The 18,195-nt window shown below is 33.6% G+C and overlaps 1 protein-coding gene across 1 annotated transcript; it reads left to right on the plus strand.

Annotated features, from left to right (window-relative positions):
- The first annotated feature begins 3,826 nt into the window (after nt 1–3,826).
- On the plus strand, nt 3,827–11,696 carry LOC139871795 (phragmoplastin DRP1A-like). Its single transcript, XM_071859525.1, has 16 exons — nt 3,827–4,141; nt 4,871–4,934; nt 5,044–5,148; nt 5,295–5,396; nt 6,132–6,182; nt 6,271–6,332; nt 6,636–6,726; nt 7,309–7,373; nt 7,908–8,102; nt 8,254–8,373; nt 8,928–8,998; nt 9,104–9,329; nt 9,647–9,697; nt 10,057–10,285; nt 10,377–10,516; nt 11,169–11,696. The coding sequence occupies exons 1-16, from the start codon at nt 4,013–4,015 to the stop codon at nt 11,295–11,297; spliced, it is 1,830 nt and encodes a 609-aa protein (XP_071715626.1). The 5' UTR covers nt 3,827–4,012; the 3' UTR covers nt 11,298–11,696.
- The last annotated feature ends 6,499 nt before the right edge of the window (nt 11,697–18,195 follow it).

Consider the following 18,195-nt stretch of genomic DNA (forward strand, 5'->3'; position numbering starts at 1 on the left):
CGAAATCATTAAGTTAGTAGTCTTATTTTTACATATGTATTTCATTGTTAATACACTTAATAATATATTTACTTATCATTTAACATAATTAACCAAGTGTATCAATATCTTAATATGATTCATATGTACCTAGTAAGACGTTGTTATAACGATAATCGTTATATATATCGTTTTCGAGTTTCTTAAATTAATAGTCTCATTTTTATGTATATAACTCATTGTTAAAATACCTAATGAGATACATACTTATAATAAAATCATGTTAACTATATATATATAACCATATATTTGTCATCGTATAGTTTTTACAAGTTTTAACGTTCGTGAATCACCGGTCAACTTGGGTGGTCAATTGTCTATATGAAACCTATTTCAATTAATCAAGTCTTAACAAGTTTGATTGCTTAACATGTTGGAAACACTTAATCATGTAAATAACAATTTCATTTAATATATATATAAACATGGAAAAGTTCGGGTCACTACAATACTGACTTGTACCTTGGTTGGGTCTATTTTGAAAGCTTCAAAATCTTGTACTTTTATCTTCTTGAACTTGTACACTCTCATTTAAGCATTAAGGTCTTGTACATCTTTGGAGTATCACTTGTACATTGAGCGTTTTTCACCGTCTTTTTGATTAGTTTCCCATTTTCGAACTCCGTCTTCACTTTTATTTATTTGTACAATTACAATGAAAATATAATACAATTACATATGAAAATCTATTATTTAGGAAAGATATTGCGTTTAAATATATGTTCATTTTGCACAATATCAAGGGTATTCTATGATCACAATGCCTCTTAAGTGGCGGGGTTAGGGGTTCAACAAATATATCACTATGATTATCCAATAGTCGAGTTATTTGAGTTATAACTGCTTCTATTGGAACTCTTTCAGCTGACATATGTGTAACAAACTGAATTCTGAACCAGTGTTAAGGCTCAACGCGCCTTAACCTTGCGCGACGCACAACGGTGCAGGACAATAAAAAGGTTGTTTTGGAATTGCTGAAAATTTGGGGATTTATGTGCAATTTTGCATGTGTCGGGTTATAACCCCAAAATATAATCCAAAGCTCATTCTTATCTCCATTTTCATCCACCAAACTCCATTTTGAGAGAAAAAGCAAACCCTAGAGAGGGAAAGACCTAGATGAAGAAGAAGGTGTTAATTCTTGCCCAAATTGGTGTGCCATTCTTGTGTTCTTACAACTAGCTCGGTTTTGATGCTAAGGTAAACCCTAAACCCGATTTTCTTTACTTTGATTTTGATTTAAGGTTAGGGTTTGAGTTAGTGTTGGGTTATAAACCCCATTTCTTATGAAATTAAGGGGTTTTGTGTGTGATTTGGGGTATGTAAACCCTAAAGTCATGGGTTTAGAGTTCGGTGATGAATTTGGAAGTGATTTGGTCATGGATTGGGTGTTAATCACTAGATAACTAGTGTTTTGGTGAATTAGATGTTCATAAGAATATGTTTGTGAGTCAAGATTTGGCGTTGACTTTGATTTGGGTCAAAACTAGTGTTTATTACAAGTGTTGGCAATTTAAGTACTTAAGTGCTTGAATTGGGTTGAATAGTTTGTATTTGGAAACATAATCACTAGCCATTAGTGATGGGTGTTTTGACTTGTGTCAAATGGGTTTTGTACATTTGGGTCAATTCGGACTTGTATAGTTTAGTGTTGGAAAAGTGGTTAGTGTATAACCACTATCTTGTTTATAATCGTAGGGTATTGCGTATGATGGTCTTTTGGGCCAAGTACAATAGGTGTTAGATTGTACTTGTTTGTGTAGGTTAGAATTGCAACCCGTAATGGTAATTTCGTTGTGTTCATTTAAGTGTCTAAAGGGGCGGATTTTTGGCGAGCAAGGTGTAATCCCTCGTTTATGGGATTGTGTTATCGGATTCTCTATAGATAATGAGTTTTATGTGTTTGTATGCCTATGTGTATATAGGTGACTACTTGCTTGGATGTGATGACCGCAATCGTGCTTATACGATATCGTGTTGCTAGAGATTCCAAGGTGAGTGGAGTAATTATATGTGTATGTATATAAGTTGTTTACTTGTAGGTGAAGTGGCGAGTGACATCCGGGCGTATGGACTCACTCTTCATTGGCCACATGATGCAAAGTGGTAAGTGATATCCATAAGGATTCACTTTTCGTCAACCACGTTTGCGGTTGTGAAGTGTGGCGAGTGTTACTCACTCTTCTTCAGCCACACGGTGTGTTGGAATGTGGTAAGTCTCACCCAACGGTTTCGCTTTTCGTCAGCCACATTCGTGTGTACGTGGTAGTGCCATTCGGAAGGCGCTTTCGTCGGCCACGTACATGTGCTAGATAGTCTTATATCAAATGATGATTAGCACTATTGCGTATGGTTAACCATATTTGTGTGTTTTAGTGTAGCTTATTATATTGTGATTATATGCGATTGTGATGCTAGCTTGTATGCGGATTCGTATGAGTATGTGCAATGAAGCAGGTTATGTATGTATGCATATAACTATTGCACTCAGTAAGCATTTTGCTTACTCCCTTGTTGTTTACCTTTTTATAGGTACCCGTTGGATGTATTGGAGTATTTTAGTAGTTCGACTAGAATGCTAGGAGCTTGCTTGAGCTTGGCGGAATGACTTGTAGCCTTTTAGATTTGTGTGGGGGGATTGGTAAAATAAAATCCCTGGGATCATGCTCGCGATATTGGGTTGAGTTATCGAGTCAAAACCCGACGTTTTGTGTACTTAGGTCGGAATTGTCAATCTAATTGTAACGAGTCATAATGTCCCAATGGTTGGTTTTTTATAAGTTGTCGTTTAAAATTGTTGTATTTTGTGTTATGCTTAAATTATGAACAAATCTGGAATTCATAAGACCTGTGCCTGCGAAAAAGTGTTTGAAATTGGTTTTGGCATTTTAATCAAACAGCAGCATCGATTTCTTTGTTAAGGCGCGTCACGCAGGTCTGTTGCGCGCCGCGCAACATAGTGTATTTTGAATCCCGAATGTGAAACAGGAAACTGGGCTTCAGGTTGAGTTATAGCGCAGAGAAGAGAAGGCGACCTCCGAAGTTTAGTTGATTTTTTTTTGTTAAACTTTATTTAGACGAATTATACATGAATTTTTCCAAATTTTTACATGTATGTAATTTTTGTTTTATCAAAATTTTTTATTTATCTTATATTTGTTTATCGCATGTTCATCTCCATCTTATTTATATATCATTGTTCTTTAACGAATAATCTATACTATATATGAAAAATAATAATGTATATTTACATACATTATACCACGTCACTCGTATTATCTAGATCATTGTCAAAAAATTGTGTTACCAAGTGGGTAAAATACCGAAAAATACCGGTTCCGTACCGTTATCGAAACAGGTAGCATACTGAAATTTCGGTACGGTTTCAATTTTCCATTTTACTCAATTTCGGTACCGGTACTAATCGATTCCGGTACGATTCTGGAACAAGGGAACCTATCTCACCCCTAGCTATTACCAAGTACAAAATTACAAAGCTGTAGAAACTTCGGGTCAAAACGTGTAAGTTGGCAGGGACACGCTAACCCTGTGTGCCGTAGCACCCACCAATCCCACCCCGAAAGAGACCTGTGCCGGCAAAGTACCTCCTCCCAGGTACCACAGTGACGGCAAGACGATTTTTACCCCAGCTAGCTAGACCCCCGAAACACTTCACAAATTTCCCCCCGGAGGGAGAAATAATTCCATGCGGGGCGCCCAGACTGAGAATCGAACTTGCGCGCCTTTCTTCGGGTCAAAGCTGTAGAAACTTGACAACTCCCCTTCACCTCACCTCACCTCACCTCACCTCACCGCACCTCATAAGTTGTTTCGCCCGTTGCAACTTTCTGTTACGGTTAAAACCTTCCCTTTGCTTTTGACTCCTTTGAATCTATCAATCCAACCCACATCTGACTCTATATCATCTCCACCGATCTAATCGGAGCTCCGATCTGTTTGATCATTTAATAAAATGGAGAATTTGATAAATATGGTGAACAAGCTACAAAGAGCATGTACTGCACTTGGTGATTTTGGGGAAGGATCTTCTTTACCCACACTTTGGGACGCCCTTCCTACTATCGCCGTCGTCGGTGGTCAGGTATACATCCAGATCTATCTACTATATCATAATTAACACTTCAGATCCGTTTGATAGTTTATATGTTACCTGAAATCTCATCTGCAAACCCTAGGCTATCATTATTTGGTTTATAGTGATTTAATCCACAACTTCTGTTCATCGAAACTGTTAATCAATTATAGATCCACAGGTTTGCTACTATATGTATAAGCTTAACTTATCTTTAATTGCTTTATTTATCACAGTTTTTGTATTTTGTGTCTTATATCCTGATTCAGATTTAAAGTCAAATTAATGAGACCTATTATTGTTCGACCTCCTTTATCTCACTAGCTATAATTGAACTTTCCTTAAATGTATATGTATACTTATAAATACAATATCAAGATATCTATTGTTCAACCTAGTTAATGTCAATTTGTTACTTGACTTTGGTGTGCAATATGCCAAATTGTTTACATCAATCCTCTGATTGTTTCTCGTATACCTCAAGTCTTTCAACAATCTGCTTTTGCTTCTAATCGTCATTCATGTATATGCACCACCTAAAGTTTGAATGATTATGTGTTTGTAAATCGGTGATATTATGCTTTTCATTCACTATGATTGATGGTTTGTGTCTCTAATGCGTTAAATAGCTACACGATTAATTAAAATAATTCTTTCTAATGGAACTACGGATACCAAAACAATAAACTTTTCATGTCTTGTCTTATTTCTCTTCTCACCCTCCATGTGTCTGTTTAGAGCTCTGGAAAGTCATCTGTACTGGAGAGCGTTGTTGGCAAGGATTTTTTGCCTCGTGGATCTGGTAACAATAAACATCATTCTTCTTGCACGCTATCTTTTTTTTTTTTTCTTTTTCTTTTCCGTTTAACAATTATCAACAAGATTTATGAAACACACATATATGTATGCAGGGATTGTTACACGACGCCCCCTTGTTCTACAGCTTCACAGAATTGATGAAGGAAGAGAATATGCCGAATTTGCTCACCAACCAAGAAAGAGATATACTGATTTTGGTATGTCCAGAGAAGAACCTGTTTCGTTCTCAGTCTGTGTGCACTTATTTTTAATAAAACATTTAGCTTCATTATTCATAGGCTCCTTTATCTTCTGTAATTTCTTTTATTAATGTAGATGCCAAACTTATTGTTTCCTTGTGCAGCTGCTGTCAGGAAAGAGATAGCTGATGAGACTGATCGTGAGACAGGTCGAAGCAAACAGATTTCATCGGTTCCTATATATCTCAGCATCTATTCACCCAATGGTGAGATGGCCTGCCTTCTGTGTCTTTTTGTTCCGATTGCCATCTCTCTCATGTATATTTTCCCTAATAAAACTAGCCCAATCAGTGATAACTTACAGAAAAGAATGAACACTATTTCTAGTTACTAGATTTCTTGGACCACTTGTCATGTAGATCTTAGTTTTACCATTTCTGATAACTGGACTAACACTGTTTTTGAATAACAAAGACTCACAAATCCCATCCACCTATTGACATAATAGTTTTAAGTAATTACTTGTTACACTTGCTGAGGCTTGAGCATAATAGTGAACGAGATTTTATACAACTAAAGGAAAAGGAATTATCCAACATTGTAGCAATTATCGAGCTATGTTTAGTTTCACTTATGTTTTGGCTTAGAGTATCACTCTTGTAAGGTTACACCTTTGTGAATGGGATTGTAACATGAATCAGTCATGTAATTTAGGGTAAAGGAAACATTGCATGAAAAGACTTACCTGACTATCAAACTATCACTCACAAACTGTCGAAACTTAGCGCAAATGGATTGACTACTAATGAAATCACAATTGTCAATATGACTACATAATACTTATATACCAGATTTATTTGGTGACAAGTTTGACTTATGCTTCCAAAATACTTCTACTCTTACAATGATACCGCATGAGATTATAGCTGCTTTCTCTATTCTACTTTCATTTAAATGATTGCACTTTTTGGTTACAAACACTCACTCTTAACTATTGACAGTTGTAAACTTGACCTTGATCGATCTTCCTGGGCTGACAAAAGTAGCTGTTGGTGAGTTTCGCATCATGCCTATTTCCAATATTTGAGTAACTTTTGGTTTCAATGGTTCTCTCATTTTACATCTGTATTATATGTATAGAGGGCCAGTCAGAGAGCATTGTGCAAGACATTGAAAACATGGTGCGGTCATACATTGAGAAGGTATTATATATAAGCTTAGTGTTGCATTCTCTTTATTATATGATTTGTACAACTACCACTTTCACTCTCACTTATCTGACAAAAATTGTTGATCTTCTAGCCTAAATTTTCTTGTAGGCTGATTTCTATTTCTTTGATATGATCATTTCGCTACACTGCAACACTTACAAGCAACTTCTATCATTTTACAGATGCTGTTTCTGAAATAATAGATTGTCTTGTTGAATAGCGTATAAATTACTTGGAACTAATTTCTTGGGATCATTAAATATTAACATACTTATTTTACTGTTTGCCTTGCAGCCTAACTGCATTATTCTGGCGGTTTCTCCTGCCAATCAGGATCTTGCGACATCTGACGCCATTAAAATTGCTCGTGAAGTAGATCCACAAGGTAATTGTTTTATTACAAACTTCATGTGCTACATTTTGATATTTTTGGTGCACATCATTGTTTCATTCTGGTAGTTTCTCCTGCCAACCAAGATAATTTTTCTAATTTGACTTTTCAACATGTTCTTTTATCAAATCAAAGAGACATACACTGAGTCGGTTACAATTATCCTGTCTGAACAGTGTTTAACATCACAGAATGGTAAATAGTTGAATTATTGAACTGGAGACTGCTGAAATTTGTTATAAATAAGTTTAATGAGAAATTTTGCATCTCATTCTACATATGGATAATTAGGCAGGCTGTAATATGATATTATGATGTATCTCATATTGTTTTAGTTTTTATGAGGCTAACGCTGAGCAATTTGAAGTTCCTACCTGCTATATGCCGCACATTGTGTGTAAACGTTCATGTAGATATTTAATATGTGTATATATACATGTTTCATATCTGGATAGTTCAGTTGGCTAAATGTTGATGTTTAGTTTGTTCCTTGACATTGTCATGTCATGCATCCAGTTCTACCGTTGATGTTTGTTTTAGAGGTAAATAGTGACTTTGCTAAATGTGTTTGTACAGGGGAGAGGACTTTTGGAGTTTTGACAAAAATTGATCTTATGGACAAGGGTACTGATGCAGTTGATGTAAGCCAGCTTTTGACTATAAACTTTGTTATATGTGTGATTCTTTGTTCTGTATTGACCCTCTAATTCATGGTACTAGTAACTCAGATATGGTGTCAAAGGTAATAATATGTTATCCTGTCCCATTTTGAGTCCCAAATGGAAAAGCAGTACTTAGGACTATTAAGTTAAGTAACAAATACCTTCTATGTAATACAAAGCCTAAATACACTGTTGTAAAACTCAGTCGACGTGTCAGTTTGAGGACTAACTCCCCCGTTTCGCCCAAAAACACCTAAAAAGTTGGTCAACACTAAAAAAGTCGGGTCAAAGTCGGTTATGTTGGCATATGTGTCACACATGACAATGAGATATGGTCCGCTTATGGGCAAGCAACCTAATTGCATTTGTCACTATCAACTGGCTCTATATATTATTTAAATTAGAAGTTGTAACTATAAGGGTAGTACCAACGGTTTCTTGCTTAGTTTAGCTGTTATTTATCCTTTTCAACACGTTGCTTAAATTGAATCAAGATGGGGGTTGGGTTTACAGATGTTGGAGGGAAGATCTTATAAGCTGAAGTTTCCTTGGATTGGTGTTGTCAACCGTTCCCAAGCTGATATAAACAAAAGTGTTGACATGATTGCTGCTCGGAAAAGGGAACGAGAGTACTTTGCTACTACTCCAGAATACAGACATCTTGCTAGCAAAATGGGCTCTGAACATCTTGGGAAAGTGCTTTCTAAGGTAAGCTTAATCATCTTTAGACTCGGGAGATAAAATGTACTTGCAATTGTATGCAAATTAATATGGATCTTGCAACATGCACGGTGTTTCATTGACCGCTGCCTGTGTTTAGTTTAAAGATATCTAATTTTCTTTTCATTACATGTTGCAGCATTTGGAAACAGTCATCAAGTCACGAATTCCAGGCCTTCAATCTCTCATCAACAAAACAATTATTGAAATTGAACAAGAATTAAGTCGTCTTGGGAAGCCGATTGCAACTGATGCTGGGGTAAGCATATCCTTATTTATATACATCTTGTCTTTTTCTTAATGTGTACACTGTTGTAAAAAAACCCGATTACTCCTGATTAATCCCGATTACATTAATTCCCGATTACTCCGTTTTAAGAACAGACCGATCCGATTTTCCAAAGTCCATTAAATTAATCGGTCAACGTCGGTTAATGGGTCAAAATCGATTTGTTGGTCAAAGTCGGTCAATATCAAAATTAATCAACATTTAATGTGAATTTAAACTAGAATTATAGAGTCTTGTACAAATAAACAATAATATAATATGTTTTTAGACAATAATGTTAAAAATGTTAAAGTTTATGTTTATTGGATTCTTTTATATTTGGACATATAATTTTGAAATTTATAATTTTTGATTAGTCCTCGAGTTGCCGATTACTCCCTTTAAAGTTCAGACCAAGTACTCCTAGAGTAGCGAGTTTTGCAACCTTGAATATGCATTTATCAATCTGAAAGATTATGATTATAATTTTTCTTTTGGTTCACCATGTTAATTTCATTCCGTATGTCTTTGTTTTCTTATTGTAGGGAAAGTTGTATATGATTATGGAAATATGTCGTGCTTTTGATCAAACGTTTAAAGAACATCTCGATGGCATGTATGTATTATAGAATGCACTTGATATTATTATTATTCTCCTATTTAAGCATTTGATCTGATTATTGTAGCAGCTGTGTAACTGTTTACACTTTTCGTTTGACAGACGACCAGGTGGTGACAAAGTGTACAGCGTATTTGATAATCAACTTCCTGCTGCTTTGAAACGGTTACAATTTGACAAACAACTTGCAATGGAAAATGTGAGGAAATTAATTACAGAAGCTGATGGATATCAGCCTCATTTAATAGCTCCTGAACAAGGATATCGCCGTCTTATTGAATCTACCTTGATTACTATTAAAGGTCCTGCTGAGGCAGCTGTTGATGCAGTAAGTATCCAAGTTTATACATTCTCTGGAGGGGGTTATATGTGGTTTTATATTGAAGTATGTGTTAATGCTTTTAAATATGAATGAGTTGTACCAAAAGGCCCGACAAACAATATTCTACAGTAATTGGTAATCCTCAGTTCATTGTTAATAAGTTTACAGTTTGGTCTAAATTTTATATGATCTTGATCTTGCCCAGATTACAAAATTCAACTCATTTATATATAATGATATTATTTTTTGATAATTTGGTTCAGAGATAATAGTTGACCAATTTTGTAGCATAATAGATTTAATCTGTTTCTTGTTGGCTTCAGGTTCATGGTATACTGAAGGATCTGGTACACAAGTCAATCAGTGAAACTGCGGTTAGTCTCGAGACATTTCTCATACTTCGTTCCTCTGTGCTGTACTAAAGTCGAGCATGAGTATCTTATTTAAAATCACTGATTAATTTATACTCTAGTATGCTATTATTATGTGCACATAGCGACACTATTTTGTATTCATAGTTCAGAAAGAACTGTCAGTGAATTACAAGTACATTAATGAGTTGATCAAACGGGTCTAACATGTTCTCTGCCATGAAGTTGATCAAACGGGTCTAAAGTGTTGGTGTATTTAAATCTCAACTCCATTCAAATAAAAATACTATTCCATTTGTGAATAATCGAAGGTACATTTTTTTTGTGACGTTTCACTTTTGACTCACCTTGCTCATGTGCAGGAGTTGAAGCAATACCCGTCCCTGAGAGCGGAAGTCATGAATGCAGCATGTGAGTCATTAGATAAGATGAGAAGCGAGAGCAAGAGAGCAACTATACAGTTAGTTGATATGGAATGCAGTTACTTGACTGTTGATTTCTTCCGGAAGCTTCCACAAGATATTGAAAAGGGAGGGAATCCAACACACTCAATTTTCGATCGATATAATGAGTCTTATCTTCGTAGAATTGGTAAGCCACAAAGAATCACATGTTACCAAAATTTTCCATACGTCTGTATCTCGAATTCATATAGTGTGGTCTCCTTTTCTTTTACCAACAGGATCAAATGTATTGTCTTACGTTCATATGGTGGTTGGGACTTTAAGACACTCCATTCCCAAATCTGTTGTCTTTTGTCAAGTACGTGAGGCTAAACGTAGCTTACTTGACCATTTCTTCACCGAGTTGGGTGCAAAGGAGGTGAGTATCAGTTTGCACAGTTATATTTATATTTATTGAAATGATGGGTATAATGGGGGCACATTTGAGTCTCACTTTTTTTGTACTCTCTTCTTCAAATTTGAATTTTCTGTTTACTATATGGGGCATTCTGAATTTACATTTTTTGTAAACCATCCCATGGTAGTCCATTGGTTGGGCCCCTGACATTGTTGCATGAGGTCTGAGGTTCGAATCTTGGGGTGGTCATGGAAGGGTTGAAAACAGCCAGGGAGTATTCCTGATGGGCTGCGTACAGTAGAGTATGGGGTCGGATTACTCGCCTTTCCCGGGTAACCCGAACAGAGAAAACATTACAACTTTTGAATAACATGAGTCTTAAAGCTTATGTTCTAAGGATAAATATGGTTATATGTTATAGACTCGAAATCAATTAGAATACTTATCAAAACCTTAAAAGCCTGATGCATTTAGAAATAAATACATGTTGTAAATGGATGTGATTAAGCCCTTTTAACACATAGAGGCGATATATATAATATATTGCGCTTTTGTGGGAAATGGTGGACTCAAGTAAATAGTTCATGCCAGGATATTTCTGTTTTTTTTTTTTTTAATAAAAAAAGCAGATTTTTATGTTTTATATTGGTAACCTTATCTGCCACTTTGACAGGGTAAGCAATTGGCTAAATTGCTAGACGAGGATCCAGCAATAATGCAGAGGCGGATGGACTTAGCCAAGAGACTGGAATTGTATAAATCCGCCCAAGTCGAGGTTGATGCAGTTGCATGGGCCAAGTAGACGTCATTCACTTGTAGGCTTATAAACGTTTGAAACTTCATTTGTCAAATTCGTTATATAGTTTTCTAACTGTCCCCCTTGTCATGTTAAAATTGCAAGGATATCTCTGTTTGGTTTGCACATTAATAGGAGCTTTACAGCACCTAGAAATGCAGACTAAAGAGTGAGTCCTGCAATTTTATGGACGAAGGTAGTAATTGCTTCCCCCTGTATTCATCTATTGCTGTACAACTTGCATCGTTTGTTGTACCGGTGGTGTTTGTTTTGGTAGAAACAAACGTTTTGTCAGTTACATATGTTAATAGTATTCTTATTTCGTGTGTCTCAGACAATGGTAGTTGATGTTGTTCTTTTTCACTTCAAGATCATATTTGGAATTTGATCTACTCATAGCAATTTTCTTTTTTAAAATGTTTATTTTGATTCCTAATTTGTTAGCTCATTTGGGAATTATTTTAGGGAATTAACTTGCCTGTAAAACAAATGCCGTCCCGCGAGGAATTTTTTTTTTCCTCGACTGCCTCCTCAATGAAGGCTTTCCACCATTTACATATGATCACACACTTGCTGATTTTGCACTCAAACATGCATTAGCCCATTGATGGAAGTATATGTGCTAACCAGTTGTTGAACAATATTCCTTAACCAGTTGTTGAACTGATACCGAATAAAAAATTCTTCCTATGGGTTGTTATCCTCAGATAATGGACATCAGCAACAATTCTTATGAGTTGTAAGCTTGTATTATATGCTACCTCAATGAATTTTCATTTATCTATTAATTCCTTTATTGCAACTCTTAAGTTCAGTCGATTATTGCTGGTTTTACTTTTCTTTTTTCTAATTATTGTTAATTGTTATTGTTATTGTGCCAATCATTGCCATTGCTTAAGAAACTTATTTTGTTGGGTTTGGTTTCATTCAAGGTCGCAAGTATCGCTACTCGGGGAGTAGTCGGTCGGAAATTTTTTTGGGAGTACTCGGCAACTTCGGGAGTGATCGGATCTTGACCAACTTTTACTTTGACCAACCTGACAGAATTTTCGAATAATCCCGAGTTTGACAGAGTTTTGACCGAGTTTGACCAATAATCGAAGTAATTGGACTGACTAATCGGTAGACATTTTTGTTAAGTACTTGCCAAGTACTCCCCGTGTACTCCTGAGATCCCCGATTCATTCTCGTCTTTCATTGTTTCCTTTTGGGTGGGGGCTCTTTTAGTCCGATGTAGAGGTTATGATTTCCCGTAGGTTGAATAGTGGGTCAAAACGCAAAGTTTTTATTCTCGTCAATATATTTTAGGTTGGGGTTGGATGACCCGCCAATACGTTTTTTTTATTTTGTTTTGTTTTGATTTTTTTTTTCCTTTTTTTTTTTTTAATTTTGTCAGGGGTATCTAATTTACATTTACATTTACATATTAACTAACAGACAAAAGTTATGAACAGTAACCGGAGGCATTTTCGACTTTTCAATTTTTTTTTTTTAATTTTAACTAAATTTCATTTTACCAACGACGCCCCCCACAATTTTTTGAAAAATTCAAATCGACCCCCCAAACAGGGGGTTAAAGTGTCAATTAACCATTTTCATAAAAAATCTTAAATAAACTCCACCAAAATATTCAACGGGTCATATCTTCTCGCTCGCAACGAGTTAAATTTTTCCGACACCATCGTTAAACTCGAAATAATTTTAGGAACACAATGTCACTAGCTATACGCAAAACGAACGCTTTTTAAAAAACGCTAAATATTTGGGGTACTTTTCCTACACGTTGATTTTGCGTTAAATTTTTAAAAGTCGACAATTCCATAGCGAAACGCGGAGATGCAAATATATTGTTAATTTAAAATAACATTTAAATCTCTTACGGGTTATACCTTTTAGTTCGACTCGAGTTGCGCTTTAAAGACATCATCGTTAGCCACAAAATAATTTTACTAAACGCAATAAAATACATTGAAAACCGAACCGCCGACGCGAAGCGAGGGTTCGATAACTAGTTACTATTATTAATTAATATTTAATTATTAATTTATTTACATATATACTTTTGGTTGACGCTTCGATTGATTCGAGGGTCGGACATTTACATTGCCAAATGTCGATTTTAATTTCTGTCTGTTGTTCATTAAATTGTTCCTTTGGCACTAACGTTTAAAAAAAAAAACTTGAGCTTTTCTATACGATCCAAGGAGTATATATATATATATATATATATATATATATATATATATATATATATATATATATATGGGCAGGATCAATGGGGAAGTAACCAATCGGGGGGAAGCAAATTTTTTTTTCTCGTTTTTTTTGAATTTTTTTTTCCGGCATCAAGATCACACGAAAATATGAACATTTAGAAGAGACACTTCGTGATGAATGTTATTATTTAGGCGGGAAAACGATCGACAAAAATAACATTCAAGATAATATTGTTCGTGAAGAATATGAACGTTTTTTTTTCCCTGTTTTGTGAAGTAAAATTTAGCCCGATTTAGAGTTTAGGGTTTAGGGTTTGGTGTTTTGGGTTTATTCCATAAACCTAAAACACCAAACCCTAAACCCTAAACCCTAAACCCTAAACCCTAAACTCTAAACCGTTCGTGTTAAAAACTCAATCTAAATCCTAAATCTAAACCCTAAATCTAAACCCTAAACCCTAAATTTCTAAACCCTAATATCTAAACCCTATAAACCCTAATATCTAAACCCTAATATCTAAACCCCAATAGTTAAAACCTCAAAATACGCTCGAAAAACACGATAATTGTTATATATTACTTCTTCGAGCGTTTTTCCGCCAAAATAAAAACATTTATCACAAAGTGTCTCTACTAAATGTTCATATTTTCATCTCATCTATAATGTTCGTGAACAAAGTTTTTTCAAAAAACGAAAAAAAAAACTTTTTGCTTCCCCCCGCTTCCCCCAGATTGGTTACTTCCCTCTTGATCCTACCCTTATATATATATATATATATATATATATATATATATATATATATATATATATATATATATATATATATATATATATATATATATATATATAGGGTGAGGATCCATGAAAAACTAAAGGTAGTAGAGAACCCATGGAACTCGTTATATACTATAACTAGTTTTATGAGCCCGTGCGTTGCACGGCGATTGTACAAATTAGTAATCGATATTCATATTTATCAAATATATATAGTCATAATGAAAAAATATTTACTATTAATAATATTTGTATAGAAAACAGTAGTATTGAATACTAACGTGCGCTCGTGCATTGCACAACAGTTGTATAAATAAATATTCGATTAGGTTAGTATTGATTGATATTTATCAAATGTATAATACAATTACAATAAAAAAACCGTTTATTACTAATAACATTTGTATCAAAAACATTAATATTGAATATTAACGCATAAATTATGAGCCCGTTTATGTGGTAGATTGTTTATTTAAAAATATAAATATAGTAACCTTTAATAATTAAATAATAATTAAAACTTGAAGATGTATGGTATTAATATTAATTGATTGAGAAAAGAGTTCATATGAGAACGTTCTTATATTTAACTTTCGTGAGAACAATTATGAACCACATATTTATCCAAACCAATTTAATACATAATTACTTATTAAAGGGCAAAAATGAAATTTTAAAACCAAAATCAGCTAGAAATAGTAGGAATTTACATAAAATATAATTTCTCTCATTCAGTGGTAGTTTTATATGCTCAATCTTTGCTTCCAATTCTACACAATCATGGTGATTTTTTTGTTATGAGAATACTCATTGAGAATGAGAATTCAGATGACCGATCTCAATTAAGACGCATAATTTTAATTTGTATACAACGTATTGTATTAAGAGGAATATTGTATGCATTTACTTTGGATGAACTGTAATGAGTTTGTATCCTTTTTTTTTTTTTTTTTTTTTTTTTTTTTGTGTATAAGCTTGATTCATATTACTTATCCTCCGCTTTGTATTTAGATATTTTGGATGCATCGTTATTTAGAGTATGATGAAATCCATATTTGAATTGATGTATACCGAATAAAATTACAACATAAACATACAACCTAATAGATACGCATTTGTAATCAATATATGATTAGCACTTGATTCATCTTTAAAAAATAAAACAACTTTAGTTAATGCATCCATACAAATATACAACACAAGACATCAAGCATCCCATCAAAATTAAAATTTGTTATAATATGAGAAGAAACATGATCAGAAGAAACGTGAATTGGGGTCATGATGGTTATTTTTTATAATAGTTTTTTGAAAATAAACACTATAATTGATAGTATACCAATTTAGATTTATTCATTAATAAAAATAAATATATAAAACAAATATATTTATAATATTCATTCATCAAATATAATTTTAGAGTTAGATCTATACGATTGGTGTACAAGTGATAATCACGTTTTTTACACGATATGCATTCCATATAAATAGGGAGTTATTTTAGGGAATATTATTATTTAATTTAGTTTAATTAAGAGAATGACACGCAGGGTTATTTAATTCAGATTAATTGAGAATTTGACACGTAGGATTATTGGCACGCGTTTTATAATAATGTATAGATTTGTTTGGTATAAAATATGATGAGAACTTTAGTATTGGAGTTTAACCTAATACTGTTCGAGTAAAGGGATTTAGAAGGTAATAACGGTTTACTTATTTGATATATTTCTCCTCGGCTAATCCACCTATTTGACCTGTTGGTTAAAAATTGACCCATTTTAGTTAAAGAGGCTCTAATATCTACCTCTGCTATTTTATAAAATCTATAGTTAATATTAAAACTCTATAATTATGATATCATTATTAGGCTAATTCTTTTGTTAAGAAAAAATCAAAAAGAAAAAGAAAAAAATTTAAGCATGGTAGATGATGTCATTAATCTAAATAATTTTAAATTAAAATTAAATTTTATTAATTAATTAATTATTATTAAATCTTATTAATAATTATTTTAATTATTAAAAATAAATAATATTGAATTATTTTAATTAATTATTTTGAATTGAGTACGAGAAGGTATATAAGCTATACAGAAGGAAACTAATTCTAAATTTATATTTTAATTTACACTTTTAAAATAAAATGACAACCAATATTATCTCTTATGATTAGATGTTAATTGTTTAATATGCATTTTAGGTGTTTGATGAAATGTTCAGCTGACGAGTTTCTTAGTCGGACTATGTGGTTCCACGGGTCATTAAACTAAATGACTTTAACATTTACGTTCACTTAATACCTGAAACATATCATTAAACTGTTTCGTTTAAACAAATCCGTGGTATTAAACTAAATGACTTTAGCATTTACGCTCACTTAATAACTAAAACATAACATTAAACTGTTTCGTTTAAACAAACCCGTAGTTCCACGGGTCATTTCACTAGTTAATTATTTATGAGCTAACCTTACATCTTTGGATGGATGTCTTTGACTGTCAAACTATTTTATAGAGATTATTGAGTTGGTACTCATGCTGGAAATTGGTCAATGTGCCCCCTTTTTTAAAAGTATTTAACAATATGCCTTCAAATTACGGTAATTGCAAAATGCCCTATAACCACACATCATGCACAACGCTTGATGCGTGTACCTTGGTGCGTGCCGTGTGAACACCAAACACTAAGGAAAACACGCACGTGGTAAGGATACACGCACTAACCAACCGGTAACATGCATGATACTTCTTGATCGTTTCATAATGCGGCCATTTCAGTTTTAAACCTCACACACACCCAACACCGTCAAAATACGCACCAAAGACGATTTTCCTCTAGTCGTTCGGTTCATCACTGTTTTTGCATGTCAATCACTCGATTATAGTTAATCTTCAACCTACAACCGTGATCATGAAATGCTCCGTTCATATCGATTATAAACGATTCACAATAGTTGATTACATCGCGAGTATTTGACCTCTATATGATACATTTTACAAACATTGCATTCGTTTTTAGAAGACAAACTTTCATTTCATCGAAAGTTAACAGCATGCATACCATTTCATAATATATCCAACTATAATTGACTTAATAATAATCTTGATGAACTCGACGACTCGAATGCAACGTCTTTTGAAATATATCATGAATGACTCCAAGTAATATCTTTAAAATGAGCAAATGCACATCGGAAGATTTCTTTCAAACCTGAGAATAAACATGCTTTCAAGTGTCAACCAAAAGGTTGGTGAGTTCATTAGTTTATCATAAACAATCATTTCCATTAATTTAATAGACCACAAGATTTTCATTTCATTTCTCATGATATCATGCATCTGCATAAAAATCATTCATATGGATTGATCACCTGGTAACCGACCTTAACAGGATGCATATAGAATATCCCCTTCATTCCGGGACTCTCATCGGACATGATAAATCGAAGTACTAAAGCATCCGTAACTCGGATGAGGCTTGTTTGTGACAACCCGGAAATTTCCAACCAAATTTAAACTTTAATCTTTATATGATTCCGACACGATAAGCAATATTTGTTAAGTTAAATTTCAAGAATTTTAAACTATGTTCATACATTCATTCAACCTCGACCAAGTTCCAACGATTCACGAACCATTAAACGAATATGATTATATATGTATATGTGTATATATATTATAACTTGAAACGTAAACAAAATATTAGATTAAATACTTTATATGATTGTATCTGTTTCAAAATGTTTATCAATGGAATTAGAAGATAAGATCAAATGATTGAATTATCAGATATATTAAATTATGATTACAAGTCTCTGTTGAAAGGCCCACGTTGATTTGAGAAATCTTTTCATTTTAACAATATTCGGAAAATGGTAAAGTGATTTATAAATGTGAACAAATTGTCAATCA

The sequence above is a fragment of the Rutidosis leptorrhynchoides genome, chromosome 10 (assembly GCF_046630445.1).
Source record: "Rutidosis leptorrhynchoides isolate AG116_Rl617_1_P2 chromosome 10, CSIRO_AGI_Rlap_v1, whole genome shotgun sequence".
Lineage (NCBI taxonomy): Eukaryota > Viridiplantae > Streptophyta > Magnoliopsida > Asterales > Asteraceae > Rutidosis > Rutidosis leptorrhynchoides.

Coding starts and splice junctions, on each gene's coding strand:
- LOC139871795 (XM_071859525.1), top strand. CDS start 4,013: ATGGAGAATTTGATAAATATGGTGAACAAGCTACAAAGAGCATGTACT. Junction 8,999..9,103: donor AAAGAACATCTCGATGGCAT/GTATGTATTATA, acceptor TTCGTTTGACAG/ACGACCAGGTGGTGACAAAG. Junction 9,698..10,056: donor AGTCAATCAGTGAAACTGCG/GTTAGTCTCGAG, acceptor GCTCATGTGCAG/GAGTTGAAGCAATACCCGTC.